This window comes from Cyrtonyx montezumae, unplaced genomic scaffold (assembly GCF_038088225.1).
Source record: "Cyrtonyx montezumae isolate F1298 unplaced genomic scaffold, pur_monq_1.0 scaffold_70, whole genome shotgun sequence".
Taxonomy (NCBI): Eukaryota; Metazoa; Chordata; class Aves; order Galliformes; family Odontophoridae; genus Cyrtonyx; species Cyrtonyx montezumae.
In genome coordinates this window covers 29988-43523 of record NW_027072079.1, presented here as the reverse complement: position 1 = coordinate 43523, position 13536 = coordinate 29988, and the positions used below count along the sequence as shown (strand labels likewise).

General features: G+C 59.0%; 1 protein-coding gene across 9 annotated transcripts in view; it reads left to right on the top strand.

Annotated features, from left to right (window-relative positions):
* HDAC7 (histone deacetylase 7) overlaps positions 1–9999 on the top strand; it is a 59621-nt gene extending 49622 nt beyond the window's left edge. For 8 of the 9 annotated variants that reach the window (XM_065751449.1, XM_065751446.1, XM_065751452.1 and 5 more), the window contains exons 4-25: positions 597–711; positions 868–983; positions 1139–1261; positions 1723–1832; positions 2172–2288; positions 2504–2702; positions 2898–3106; positions 3338–3541; positions 4142–4367; positions 4791–4924; positions 5363–5483; positions 5570–5619; positions 6782–6889; positions 7003–7058; positions 7271–7358; positions 7640–7759; positions 8058–8155; positions 8252–8370; positions 8538–8671; positions 8832–8916; positions 9138–9276; positions 9603–9999. In XM_065751449.1, the coding sequence (XP_065607521.1) occupies positions 597–711; positions 868–983; positions 1139–1261; positions 1723–1832; positions 2172–2288; positions 2504–2702; positions 2898–3106; positions 3338–3541; positions 4142–4367; positions 4791–4924; positions 5363–5483; positions 5570–5619; positions 6782–6889; positions 7003–7058; positions 7271–7358; positions 7640–7759; positions 8058–8155; positions 8252–8370; positions 8538–8671; positions 8832–8916; positions 9138–9276; positions 9603–9648 (2717 nt within the window). In that variant the 3' untranslated portion in view covers positions 9649–9999. The remainder of the gene's footprint in view (positions 1–596; positions 712–867; positions 984–1138; positions 1262–1722; positions 1833–2171; positions 2289–2503; positions 2703–2897; positions 3107–3337; positions 3542–4141; positions 4368–4790; positions 4925–5362; positions 5484–5569; positions 5620–6781; positions 6890–7002; positions 7059–7270; positions 7359–7639; positions 7760–8057; positions 8156–8251; positions 8371–8537; positions 8672–8831; positions 8917–9137; positions 9277–9602) is intronic. The other variant, XM_065751447.1, reaches the window with a different exon arrangement.
* Positions 10000–13536: the final 3537 nt, after the last annotated feature.

Sequence of the window (13536 nt, the reverse complement as noted above, 5' to 3'; positions counted from 1 at the left end):
CATGCTTCAGGAAAAGAGCGTGGGGAAGGCTGGCCCCTTGTGAGCAGCAAGCTGCACCCAGCAGCTGCACCCTGGCCAGGATCTGTCCTTTGTATTCTTCCTATTAATGCCAGCCAAGTGGTGGCAATAGATCCCTGCTTTGATGTTACACTGTGCCCAACAGCCACTGCAGTGCTGCAGCCCAAACCAGAGGTGCTTGTGGTACCCCATGCACAGGGCAAGGCACAAATTGCCCTCCAGAGCTGGCAGACCCCAGCCTGGAGCACAAGGAGAGGTCGGGGGGTGCTGAGTGCTGGGCAGGAAGGTTTGCACCATGCAGGAGGGCAAACCTGCTGCTGCTGCAATCTCCCTGCGCCATCTAGTGCCTGCAGCATCACGAGCTTGCAGGAGCTTGCCGAGCTTTTGGAGGTGCAGAGCTCTTCTGAGACTTGAGTGCAACTGGTCCCCGTTTCCATGAGCCTGCTGCCCGCTTGCCCTTTGAGTCTGAGCTCTCTCGGGATGCTGATAGATTTCCAGTGATATTTTTCCTGCTGAGGTGCAGGATAGGCAGAGCCACGTGCCATCAGCTGGCAGTCACCGACATGCAACGCCTGCAGGTGCCGTGGCCAGCACAGTGGTGAAGCAGAAACTGGCTGAGGTCATCCTGAAGAAGCAGCAGGCAGCAGCTTTGGAAAGAACCAGCAACCCCAACCCTCCAGCCATGCCATACAGGTAAAACAAGAGCACCTCGAGGAGTCTGACTCACCCAGCACAGGGCAGCTGCTCAGGACCCTGCAAACATTTTTGGTGGTGGGTTTGGATGAGTCAGGGCGTTGCTAATCATCTCAGCAAAGAGGGAAGAATGTGTGATGAGGTTTCTCCCCATAGGTCTCTGGAGCCTCTGGATCCTGAGGGCCCTTCCCCTCCTGTACTCAGCACCTTCCTGTCCCCGGTCCCCAGCACTTCTCTTGATCCCCCAGAGCATTTTCCACTGCGGAAGACAGGTAAGGCTGGGGCCCAACATCACCTCACTCCTGCCTCAGTGCTATCGAGCTTGCTCCCAGGGGATGCCTGGAGCTGAGAATTAACCCCACCAAGTCAGTCCAGCTTTGCCCCTACCCATGGTGGGGCTGGGACTGACTGTCCTGTCCACTCACAGCGTCCGAGCCCAACCTGAAGGTGCGTTGCAAGCCCAGGAAGTGCCTGGACCGCCGCAAGAACCCCCTGACACGGAAGGAGAGCGCTCCCCCCTCTCTGAAGAGGAGACCACCTGAGACCATTGGTGAGGCTTTGCCTGGATGGGGAGAGCTTGGGAGCCCAGAGGGGCTGGAGCAGCCTGGGGTCGTGTATAGTGCCTGCTGTGGGGGCTCCAAGGGAGAAAGTAATGCCTCAGAGGCTTGGCATGTTATTGGTGCCCTCTGTGGGAGCAAGCTCTGTGCTGTGACGGTACAGGGGTGGACGAAGCAGGGAGGGTTGTTGTTGCAGCTGTATTGTGCTGATTTTTGGGCCTTTGATGGGCGTCCAAGGCTGGAAGCATGCGAGGTCCTGAGTAAGCACAGCTGGCTAGGCTTCCTCCATGGCTGACTGCATCTCCAGCTTGCCACGTGGCCAAGGGGATTTTTGTCTCTAGGAGGCAAACTGGGGAATTGTTGGAAGGAAGGAGAGCTTTGCAGGGTTGGGACAGGGCTGCGTAGCCCTCTCCGGATCCAGGTGCCCATTTTCCCTGTTTCTCTTCACGCACAGATTCCTCCCCAAGCAGCAGCAGCACCCCTGTGTCCGGCTGCAGCTCTCCCAATGACAGCCTCCCTGCCGAGCACGGAGCTCTCCCTGCTGCCTCCAGCATGGCCCACGAGGTGAGCTCCTCAGCTTTGCTCTCTCACTGCCATCCCATACTCCAGAGAAGCCAGCACCCTCCCTGGGGACCCCAGTTCTGCACTGAGCTGCCCTTAGCCCAGCTGTCCCTGCATGGTGAGACCCTCTGCCCAGTGTGGTGACGTGCTGCCCTTCCACGCAGCGTGCCCTCCTAGTGCGTGTGCTGTCCCCATATGGGTCCCTGGTGCCCCAGGCCCTGGGTGCTCTCACAGGCAGCTGGGACTGAGCTGCCCACTTCTGCTGCCTGTCCCAAGCTGCTTGTCCCACGCCGAGCTCTGCAATCCCCAGAGCAGGAGACTGATGGATCGTGTTTGGTGCAGGCACCCCTGGCCCAGCGCCTGATGATGCAGGAGAGCTCCCTGGCCCAGTTTGCCCTGCAGAGTGCAGCCTCCCTTCCGGCCATCACGCTGGGATTGCCGGCCACCACTAGTGCCAGGGTAGGTGACCAGGTTGTAGGAATCCCCCAGACCTGGGCAGAGGGTTCCTGCAGGGCAGAAGAAGCCCCTTTTTTTTTGGGGGGGGGGGTCTTGAGGTCGTTGGGTGGTTGCCTGCCATATGCTGGCTCTGAGTAGTCTGAGGCTGCCCATGGGGAGGGCATGCTATTCCTTCTCTGTACTGTGTCCCATTGGTAATCCTGTCCTCTTCTCTGCAGGGAGATGCAGATCGTCGCCCTCTCTCTGGCCTGGCACACCGGGTGCCTGTGCTGAACGGGCCTGTCCTCACAGGCACACACTCACCCATGTTCATCCCAGCTGGATTGGAGCAGCACGAGGCTGGGAGCCCCTTGTCCCCTCGGCTCCAGCCCGTCATCATCCTCGAGCCCTCCGTCACCCATACTCCACTTGTGGCAGGTAAGCATTGAACCTGGGGAAGGCCCTGGGGCCAGCAGCACTCAAGGCGTAGCACCGAGCTTCCCTTGGGGCAGGCAGTCTTTTGCTTTCCCATTTCTCATCCTCGAGCTGCAGCTGAGGAGATGGGAGGTGTCGAGCTTAGCATCTGCCCAACGGACAAAGCAACGCCTCACCTCTCCTTCCTCTCCCCTGCAGTGCCAGGTCTGGGGACAGTCCCCTTCTCCTTTGCCCCATCACTCATCTCTGCAGAGCGCCTGTCGCTCCCAGGCCACCACAAACCACTGGGCAGGACCCGCTCGGAGCCCCTGCCCCAGAACCCCAAGGCCATCCAGCAGCAGCTGGTGTACCAGCAGCATCACGCCCAGTTCCTAGAGAGGCTCAAGCAGCAGACACACCTGGGCAAGGTGAGCACGGAGCTGCAGCACGGGCTGCAGGAGGCACTGGGAGGAGGGTGCTGGCAGGATGCAGGATCACACAGCCCTTTCTGCAGGGCAGCGAGCACCTGATAGCCAGGGCCCTGCAGTGAGCTGAGGAGCTGTGCTTAGCTTCGTTGGCTCCCATTCTTGGCTTCTGGGGTTCCTCCTCAGCCTGCCCTGTCCCTTTTCTGTGCTCACTTGTCACCCCCGTGCTTGCAGCGCATGGCTAAAACCAGCGAGAAGCCCCGGCTGCGGCAGATCCCCTCCTCAGAGGACATGGAGGCAGAGGGGACAGAGGCTGGGGCTGAGAGCAGCGAGCAGGCGAGGGCACGTGTGGAGCCCACGCGGCCAGGGAGCAGTGGGAAGGAGCCCGAGAGGCCTCAGAAGATGCTGCAGCCTCAGGAGGAGCTCGTGCTCCAGCAGGTAGGAGAGGACTGGCTGGGACGGGGCTGTAAGAAGTGGAATTCCCAGCCCCCATCAGTGCGTTTCAGAGCCACTACGTTTCTTACCTGGTGTAGGGAACCTGCTTTGGCAGGGGGGTTGGACTCAGTGATCTCTTGAGGTCCCTTCCAACCCCTGTGATTCTATGATTCTTGGTGCCACGTGAGGCTTTGCACAAACCCAGCAGTGTCCTGGTCATGGGAAAGTTCAGCTCAGACCCACATTGCTCTCTAAAGGGCTGCTGGGCGGGTAGGGATGCAGGCACCACATCTTTCCTTTCCTCAATCCAGGGGGAGTTTGCCAGGACAGGGACGTGATCAGCAGCCACTTCTGGTGCCAGCAAGGCTGGGCATCATCCCCATACTGTTGCACCTTACATCGGGGCTGCCCAGCACTGCAATACTGAACCAGCAGAGAGCAGCAGATGCTGCCTGACACATACCAGCTCCTGCAGAGCGGCTCCAAGTCCTCCAGCGTGGAGGGAGCTGCCACATCCAGACACTCTAGAGACAATCTCCTTCCTAGTGGGGTGCCTGTCACCCGATGCTGGGTGATGTGCTTACTGCAAGCTCTCTCCATCAGGCCTATCTCTGGGACCCCTACCAGCGTGTACAGCACCAGCTCCTCAAACGGCAGCCCCTGGCTGACTCCCCCGTGGTCCCAACCATCCTCACGGGGCACAGACCTCTCTCCAGGGCCCAGTCATCTCCTGCCACTGCCACCATCTCCCTCCCTACCCAGGACACGACCTCCAAGGCACTCTCCCTGCCGGTGCAGGAGCAGACCACCAAGCCCCACTTCACAACAGGTAGGACACAGCCCCTGGTGGGAGTGCTCAGTTGAGCGTCACTCCCGATCTCTCCTGGACTCCTAAATTCCTGGGAGCGACCTGAATGACTGCAGAGGGAGCAGAGGAAGGCATGAGAGCTCCCCTCTCCTTATTGAAGGTGCTTTTTCCAAGCAGAATTTGCCTTCCTGACCCCACAGCTGCCATCCTGCTCATTACAAGGGGTTGGTTTCGCTTCCTTAGGCATCCAAGACAGCTTGTGCATCAAAAAATCACGGGGCAGAGGCTCATGTGGTTTTGATAAAGGTGTTCTCGGCAAAACTAAATAATTAAGGGTATTTTGGGTCCCAGGCCTGGAAAGGGGCAGCATTAGGGTTGGCAGCACTGAGAGCTGGGCATCCAGTCCAGGCTCAGGACAGCAGCTCTGCTCTGATGTTGTTGCAGGGCTGGTTTATGACTCGGTGATGCTCAAGCACCAGTGCTCCTGTGGTGACAACAGCAACCACCCAGAGCACGCAGGGAGGATCCAGAGCATCTGGTCCCGGCTGCAGGAGAGGGGTCTGCGCAGCCAGTGTGAGGTGAGGAGCAGGGGAGGGGGTGCTGCTACGAGCAGATCTTGCCCTACAAAAGGGCGATAGGGCGTCCTGCTCCCACTTCCATTCCTTTCGTTCCCAAATCTTCACAGCCTGTTGACCACCACTGTCCAAACAACTAAAGGTCTTGGGAGGGGGCTTGCATTTAGCTGTTGGTGCTGGTGTGACCGTGCCCGTGAGCTTGCTGTGCTGGAAGATGGGTGCAATCTCTGCTGAGATAGGAATGAGGTGTTTTGCCAGCTTGGGGGACACCAGCATCAGCTCTCATCTGCTAGAAGAATTACCCTGATCTAGCAGGACTGACTTTGGGCCACGGAGGGGTCCTAAACTGTAGGAAAACAGTGCTGGTATTTCCTGCGTGCCTGGGAAGGGAACATGTGTCCCATCCTGGAGTGGCTCAGTCACAGCCCCTGTGCCCTGCAGTGTCTGCGGGGACGCAAGGCCACCCTGGAGGAGCTGCAGTGTGTCCACAGCGAACGCCACGTCTTCCTCTACGGTACCAATCCCCTCAACCGTCTGAAACTGGACAATGGGAAGCTGGCAGGTGAGCCCCCACTGCTGTCCCTGTGCTGTGCACCTTTGTCCTGCACTGTTCCCTGGCTCTGAATCGTCCTCGTCCCCTCCTTGCAGGGATTCTGTCGCAGCGGATGTTTGTGATGCTGCCGTGTGGAGGGGTGGGGGTAAGTGTTCCTCGCTCAGGGTGTTTTTGGATGGGGTTCTTCATTACTGAGGGCTTGAGTGGGGAGGGAACTCCCAAAGCTCCCCCCCTGTATGTCCGTGGGGCGTCCCAAGGGAGCTTGGAGCCTTGAGATGACCAGGGCAGAGGTCTCTGGCCTCCCTGAGGGGAGAATGGACTCAGCCCAAGCAGCAGCAGCTTGCGTGTGGACACAGGAAAGTGCCCCAGCCTCCCTCAAATGGGAGCAGCATGTCACTGTATCAGAGCTTCCCACTACCCTTGGGAGCATCCTACCCATGAATCAGACCCTTTGCAAACCCTCCCCCCAGGGAAGCCAGCTACCACAAACCCCTACAGCCACATCTGAGAGCCAAGGGCTTCAGGAGGGAGCAGATTTGTGGGACAGGTGGGATGGCCATTGTGCAGGGGCACGGACAGTGGTGTGGGGACAGCAGCTTTCCACTTCTCTCCAGACACTTCTGTGGCCTCTCCTCTCAGAGCTTTGCTGCCCTGGTTTCTCTCCATTCATTGCATTCTCCTCTCTTCCTCTCTCCCTGTCTCTGTCCTTTTCTCTCTCTCTTTCAGGAAGGGTCTCACTCCATGCCTTCCTGCTGCCTCTTCTGGTTCTTCTCCTCTCCTTGCCCCCACTGCTGGGCACCAGCTCTTCTCAGCCTCGTTTACATCCACTTTCCCTGCTCTGCCTCCCCCCCTGCCCTCCTCTGCCCTGCCCAAAAGCAGGGGCCTGGAGCTGCCCCCTCCAGGGGCAGAGGGGAGCATTTGAGTTGCACACATGGAGTTGATCAGAAGAGACTTGAGTTTTCCGGCTCTGGCTCGGCCCTTGACGTGATCCTGATCAAACCAAGATGTTTGGTTAAACAATAAAATAAGATCAAGAAGGTAACGAGCGTTTTCTCAGTCACTCCTTCTAGCCCCTGGGTGCAGGGTGAGATGCTCCATGTGCAGAGCTTTCCTGGGGAATGGGGTGTGAGGAGCTGTTACCCTGACTGCTATCCCCACGCAGCCACCGTGGAGCTGAGGAGCTTTGCCCCACGGTGTGCAAGGTGGCCCAGACTTCATCCTCTGAGCAGGGTGACTGGCAGAGAGCGTGGGTCCCCCAGCTGAGGTGCCCTGTCCCCATCCCTGTCTGACTGTTCCCTTGCTTGCAGGTGGACAGTGATACCATCTGGAATGAGCTGCACTCCTCCAATGCAGCTCGCTGGGCTGCAGGCAGTGTCACTGAGCTGGCCTTCAAGGTGGCCAGCAGGGAGCTGAAGGTAGGGTGAGGAGCCTTTGGGGGGGGCCCTGCAACAGGAGTGGCTTGCTGAGCTGTGATTTTTGGGGCAGTGGCGATGATCTCCTCGTGGATTTTTTCTTGTTTTGTCCCCAGAATGGTTTTGCTGTGGTGCGACCGCCCGGACATCACGCGGATCCATCCACTGCCATGTAAGGACCCCTTCCCAAAGGGGTGGTGTAGGGGAAGCCCCAGGGTCCAGGGCCCCCCATGCTGTGATAACACTGATCGTTCCATATCAGCACCCCCCAGGACCCTTCTGTACCCAGACCAAGGGGGCGAGGGGAGGCAAAGCCCATCCTCTGGTGTGGGAAGGGTGCTCAGGGGGTTGGGGTGCCGAGCAGCTCCACTTCTCTCTTTGCAGGGGGTTCTGCTTCTTCAACTCGGTGGCCATTGCTGCCAGGCAGCTGCAGCAGAAAGGGAAACTCAGCAAGATCCTCATTGTGGACTGGGTAAGTCACTGCTGTCCCCCAGCAGGTTCCTGTGCCTCTCCAGGACATTCCAGCTCCGATTTGGGGCTAGACCTGAGAGCAGAGAATCCTCCTTGGGGTCTGGCTGCAGGAACGTGGCTGGGACCCCCCTGGCATGTCAGGGTGGGGGAATGGGATCAGATCTGGGGACAGAGGAGCCTGAAGCAGGGCAGGGATCCAGGTGCTTTTAGCTCCATTAGGCCTCTGGGCATCTTTGAGGCTATAAACAGGAGCACTCACACCGTGTCTCTCTGGCCCTGTAGGATGTTCACCACGGCAATGGGACCCAGCAGATCTTCTACAGGGACCCCGATGTTCTCTACATCTCTTTGCACCGTCACGATGATGGAAACTTCTTCCCTGGCAGCGGGGCTGCTGACGAGGTGAAAAACACAGACAGACCCCAAGATCCGTGCAGCTCTGCTCTGGGACAGCTCCTTGCTTCAGTGGTCCTGCAAGTGAGAGACCCTGAGGTGTCCAGCACCGAGCAGAGAGGGGTCTCCGTGGGAGCTGGTCTCCATTGCTTTGATTTAATGCAGGGTTGGGGGGTCTCCTGTTCACAGAGCGTAGGTTGTGGTGAAGCGTGGGGCTGCCTCCCCCCTGCTGATGGTTAGGGGGATGGAGAAAAGGGGATCTGACCACCTCAAGCCCTTTACCATCATCATCTTTGCTCTCCCACAGGTTGGTGCTGGCCCCGGTGAGGGATTTAATGTCAACGTAGCCTGGACTGGAGGGCTCGACCCCCCCATGGGCGACCCTGAGTACCTGGCAGCTTTCAGGTACTGCTCTCTGCATTCCTCTGCCTTTCCCCCCAGCTTCAGGCCAAGCCAGCCCTCAGCACCTCTTCCTGCTTGCTTTTTTTTCCACCCCGACAGGACGGTGGTGATGCCAATTGCACACGAGTTCTCCCCCGACGTGGTGCTGGTGTCAGCTGGCTTCGATGCAGCCGAGGGCCACCCAGCACCCCTGGGTGGCTATAAAGTCTCTGCTAAATGTAAGGAAGTTCCAGCAGCACCCTGAGCTCTTCCCATCGCCCAGCTGAGCTCTGCAGCTGCCAGCTCCCCACGGAGCACAGACACAGCTCTGAGTGGCACAGCACGGGGTGGGGGGTTGGTTTTTCACTGGGCAGGGAAGCTGACCCCTTGGGTTTTTTTCTGGCAGGTTTTGGCTACATGACGAAGCAGCTGATGAGCCTGGCTGGGGGAGCCATCGTCCTCGCGCTGGAAGGCGGCCACGACCTCACAGCCATCTGTGATGCATCTGAAGCCTGCGTGTCAGCCTTGCTGGGCAATGAGGTGAGAGCTGGGACCCCTGTGGAGAATTATGTGCTCCCCATCTGGATGCTGGGACCCGTTGGGTGCACTGGGAGCACTGGGAGCAGGGTGGAAGCGTGGGTTGGGAGCCCAGCTCTGGGCACAGCTCTCTTTGACCTCCCCATCTCTCTCCCCTTGGCAGCTGGACCCTCTGCCAGAGGAAAGCATGAGGCAGAAGCCCAATGCCAACGCCGTGCGCTCCTTGGAAGCGGTGATCCAGGTGCAGAGTGAGTGTCCCAGAGCTGGGAGGATGGCACAAGTGTTGCTGTTCCCTCCTCTGTCCAGGGAAAACCACCCAGGGAGTGCCATGTGAAGCATCCTAGTGGAGCCCTCCACCATCCTCCTCCTCTCTTGGAGGATGGTGATGCCCCGTGCATGCACTCACATGAGAAACCACTTATCTTTGCACCTTCCCCAGCACCTATCCTGACCTTTGCTTCCCCTGCAGGTAAATATTGGGTGGCCGTGCAGCGCTTTGCTTCCAAGCTGGGCTGCTCCTTCCTGGAGGCTCAGCACCACGAGGCAGAAGAGGTGGAGACAGTCACAGCCTTGGCCTCCCTCTCGGTGGCTGTGATGGTGGAGAAGAGGTGATGCTCTCTGTCACTCCTGGGACACGTGAGGGTGGCCCTCGTTCCACGTGCCGAGCTCTGAGCTTTGGGGCTGCTTGGCATCACAGGGGGTCAGTGTCCCACAGCCCAGTGAGCTGCTGGGCAGGGCTGGTTTTAAACTGGTCTCACAGTGCTGGGAGGTGGATGTTGTGACCATTCTTTTTGCTGGGGAGCTCTGGTCCTGTAACCCTCTCATCCCAGGCAGTGGGACTAGAAACTGGGTGTGCCAAGTGATCCCTCAGTGCTGCAAAAAATGCCTTGTGTTGGGAAGAGCAGGTCTCACCTCACGTGTTGTGTTTCTCCAGGCCTCAGGATGAGCCTATGGAGGAGGAGGAGCCCATGAACCAATGATGAGCAGTGATGTTCACTGCTCCCCTGCTTCCAGGACGTGGTTGGACTCTTCCCGAGCCCAGTGCTCGCTCTTCACTCCTGGCTTCCCATTTGCCACTCACTCCCCGAGTCAAGGTCCTGAAAGGGGCTGGACCTTTGGCTGCCACCTCTGTGGGGCATCCAAGAAAAGGATGCACCCAGGATTCGGCCTCCTGCTCGGGACAGATGGAAAACCACCTCCCTCTGCACGGCGCGGTGCCACCACCCTTAGACTGTGCCTGCAGTCAGTCCTCAACCTTCAGAACCCAAAATCCTTCTTTGGGGATGCACAAGGGGCCACCACCACCCGTCTGGTGCAGACCTGCCCTTCTCCTCGGGGAGTCTTCCTCGGGGCAGGGGGGGGTGGGTGTTGGGATGGATGTTGTGGCCACACCGTCAGAACTGCACCCGGAGCTCCTCTGCAGTTGTCCCATGGAGAAGCAGCTCTCTCTGCCTTGCTCGAGAGGGACAGGCTCCCAAAGGCCTCCCCAGTGCTCCTCTTCCTCTCTGATAGGGCACGAGGAGGGAGCAAGCGTGACAGTGCCGTGGGCTGTGACCTCATTCTGCACGAGAAGGGTTTGGAAAGCTTTGGATGATGCACCCATTGCCTTTCAGCTGGGGAAGAGCAAGGGCCAGAGTGCCTGCAGTGCCCAGGATTGCACCCGTGGGACATCCTAACCACTAACCAGAGAGTGAACCACCCTCTGGTGCTGGGGCTCTGATTTGCACTATATACATAATGAGATGTGCTAATGTGAACCTTTACGTACTCTTCTTTCCATGGGAATTTTGGGAACAAACACCTCTGTGTGCGTGTGTGTGGACGTTGCCGTGGTGCCTCGAGCCCTTTCCAGTGTCCCTGCAGACCCTGGATGTCTTCCAGTGTCCCCTCGGAGTCAGTGGCACCCGGTGCCCCCCCCCTCCGCTGGCTGCACCCCCTCTTCTCCAGCTCAGATCACATCGAGTCCTGCTCACCCTTGGAGCTCAGCTCCCCAGGGACCCCCAAAGTTCCTGTCCCCATCTGGGTTGTACTGGGATGACAAGAGGGGGGCTCAGCCCTCCCCAAGTGCTGCGTCCATCTGGATTTGCCTTCTTCCCCTCTCCTACAGCAACAGCATCCTCACCCCGAGAGCCTCATCCTTCCCGGTGCCCCCTCCCCCCACCTTGGGCTCTGGGTGTCACAGTGGGGCTTGGAGACAGACTGGGGAAGAGGGGATGGATGGGGGGGGAGAGGGGGGGCCAGGCTCCATCTGCAGGCCCAGGGAGGAAATTTTGTATAAAAAAAAAAAAGAAAAAAAAAGGAAAAAAAAAAAAACAGAAGAAAAACCAAACAGATCTTGGAAGAATAAACATTTATGTGTCTCAAATTGCCCTGAGATTTGGGGGGAGGGTGTGAGATGGTTCTGGGTCAGTGATGGGGTGGGGGAGGAGGTGTCACTGTGCTGCTGTGATCTTACACACGATGGGTGTCCTCTGTGGGCACAGGAGGGGGACAGAGGAATGGCACCGGGTGGCAAAGCCCCCCCCCTCCCTCCCCCCCCCCCCCAATGCTCCCCTCGAATTCTCTGGGACCCGTTGGGGTGGATGCTGTTCCTCCATCCCAGGACAACGCCAAAGTTCACTTTTCATGCAACGATTTTTCACGAAGATCATCAGCTGTGCTCAGCTCCCCGGGTCGGGGGACCCACTCGCGTTATACATTGGGAAAAAATAACAGGGGGGGGACGTGAGCCCACCCCCCAAGTCAGCCACCAGTGGGTCCTCCTCCTCTCCCACCCGTCGGGGTTGCACCCCACTCATCCTCACTGCTCCAGGTGACAGAGGCGGCCGAGCCCCCACGCGGGTGCGGGTGGGAGTGGGTCGGGAGCGCGGCTGCGCCCACGGCTGCAGCATTTCCTTAGGAAACAAAAAGCTCAAAGCCCGGAGAAGCGTCTCACGTCGGGGAATCGCTTTGCGGGGACGGCTGCTCGCTCCGGGGGATGGAGCCCGGGGGCTGCGCGGTCCCGAAGCGTTCCCACCCCCTCTGCTTTCTGCTCCCATCTCATCATCGCACGATGGTTTACCCCCTCGGACGCTTTGGTTCCGAGCAAACCCGCCCGGCTCCGGGCTCCGGTCCCAGCCCCACGCGCTGGGATGGGGAGGGGGCTGCCCGGGAGCTGCTGATGGGGGAGGTCGTCGGCTCCCGGGGACCTGCGGGGAGATATGGGGTCAGCCCCACGTGGGAGCCGGCTCCTGTTGCTGTCTCTCCCCATTTCTCGCATCCTGACCCCGCGGATGGGAGAGCGGGGCTGCAAATCGCAGCTTCAACCCCAAAACGCCTCTGTGGGACAGCAGCGAGAAGGAAAGCAGCTACAGGCGTCCCCATGGGGAAGGCAGAGCTGCCCTTCCCCTCTCCAACCCCACATTGCAGTGTGATGCGCCCTGGTGCTGGCTGAGCTGATGCTGCAGGGCTGGGAGAGGGATGGCTGAAGAAATGGCAATGGGATGGCAGTGGGATCGCAATGGGATGGCAGTGGGATGGCAATGGGATGGCTGCAGTGTGGCACTGGGCTCAGGGCTGCATTCCAGGCTGCCAGAGAGGATGCAGAGGGAGCAAGAGCCCCAAAGCATGAGCAGTGAGCAGTCCCATTGCTCTGAGCTGTAGGTTATCATTAGCTTGGGACGTGGGCAGGGCTCAGTTGATGGGATGCTCCTGGCTGTGGTCCCCCCGGCTCCTCGAGCCTTTGGAGGAGAGAACTACAGCTCTTGGAGGGAGAAATCATCCTCTGAGCCCACCGGGCGCTGCCTGATGGAGCAAGGAGCACATTCCAGCTCAAACCAAACCCTTCTGGAGCAAAGGCACATCCCAAAGCACAGCCACGGGCCCTCCAGCTCAGCTCCTGGCTGCACACATCCCATCCCACCCCTCAGATTTGCTTTGGTTAGCACCAGGCAGATGCTGTGTGCTATGGGACGCAGCTGTGGCATGGGCTGCTGCCCCACTGCAGTTCCCACAGCCACGGCTTTGGCCACAGAGCTGCACAGTTTGGGGCTCAAAATGAACCCATCCTGAGCCGGTGGCGTCCGTGGACTGACCCACGTCGGAGCTTCGGGGCTTTGGGGAGCAGATTTTTCCTTCCCCATCACAACCAGCTCACCCCACAGTGATGTGTTTGCAGCACGACCCCGTGATCCTTCACTGGGATCACAGTGCTTACCCACCCCAGCAATGGGACCCAATGGGAAATACGACCCCCCCCCCCCCCCAGGCACAAATCTCACAGCAATTCCTCATCCCTAGAGCAGAAGCAGACCGGGGTGGATGCTGCAGCCCAACGAGAAGGGCACAGATGATCCCCGCGGTGCCTTCCTGGGGCAGACACCGCTTTCAATTCATTTTCTGAGCAGTGCTGAACGGGGAACGGAGCTCTCCCCAAGCTCCTTTCATGCCCCGACGCCTTAACACCGCTCAATGAGACGTATTTATAAATAAAAGGAAATGAAACATCCTCCCGGCAGAGCAGACTCCGAGCGGGAGCAACGTTCCCCAAAGGGAAGATTTATCCAAGGTCCTTCAAGATCGGCAATTAAGCGAGGGCGACGCCAGAAAGGCGATAAATCCGGGGAGACAAACGAAGGGCACAGAGCATCAGCCTTCCCCCTCCCCCACCCCCCTGCTTCCAGCCTCGTTTTCTCCTCCAGCAGAAAAGAAACCATTTTAATGCGCGGAGAGCCGCGAGCTTAGGGGACTTCAAACGTGGTTTTTCTCGCCCGAGGGCTCCATCCCTCTTTCCCGGGGTGATGGCTCCCGCTTAACGAGGGCACATCCCCATCCAGCTCCTCCAGAGCCCTTTGATATTTAATAGGCCGACTTCCATTTGCCGGCTTAAT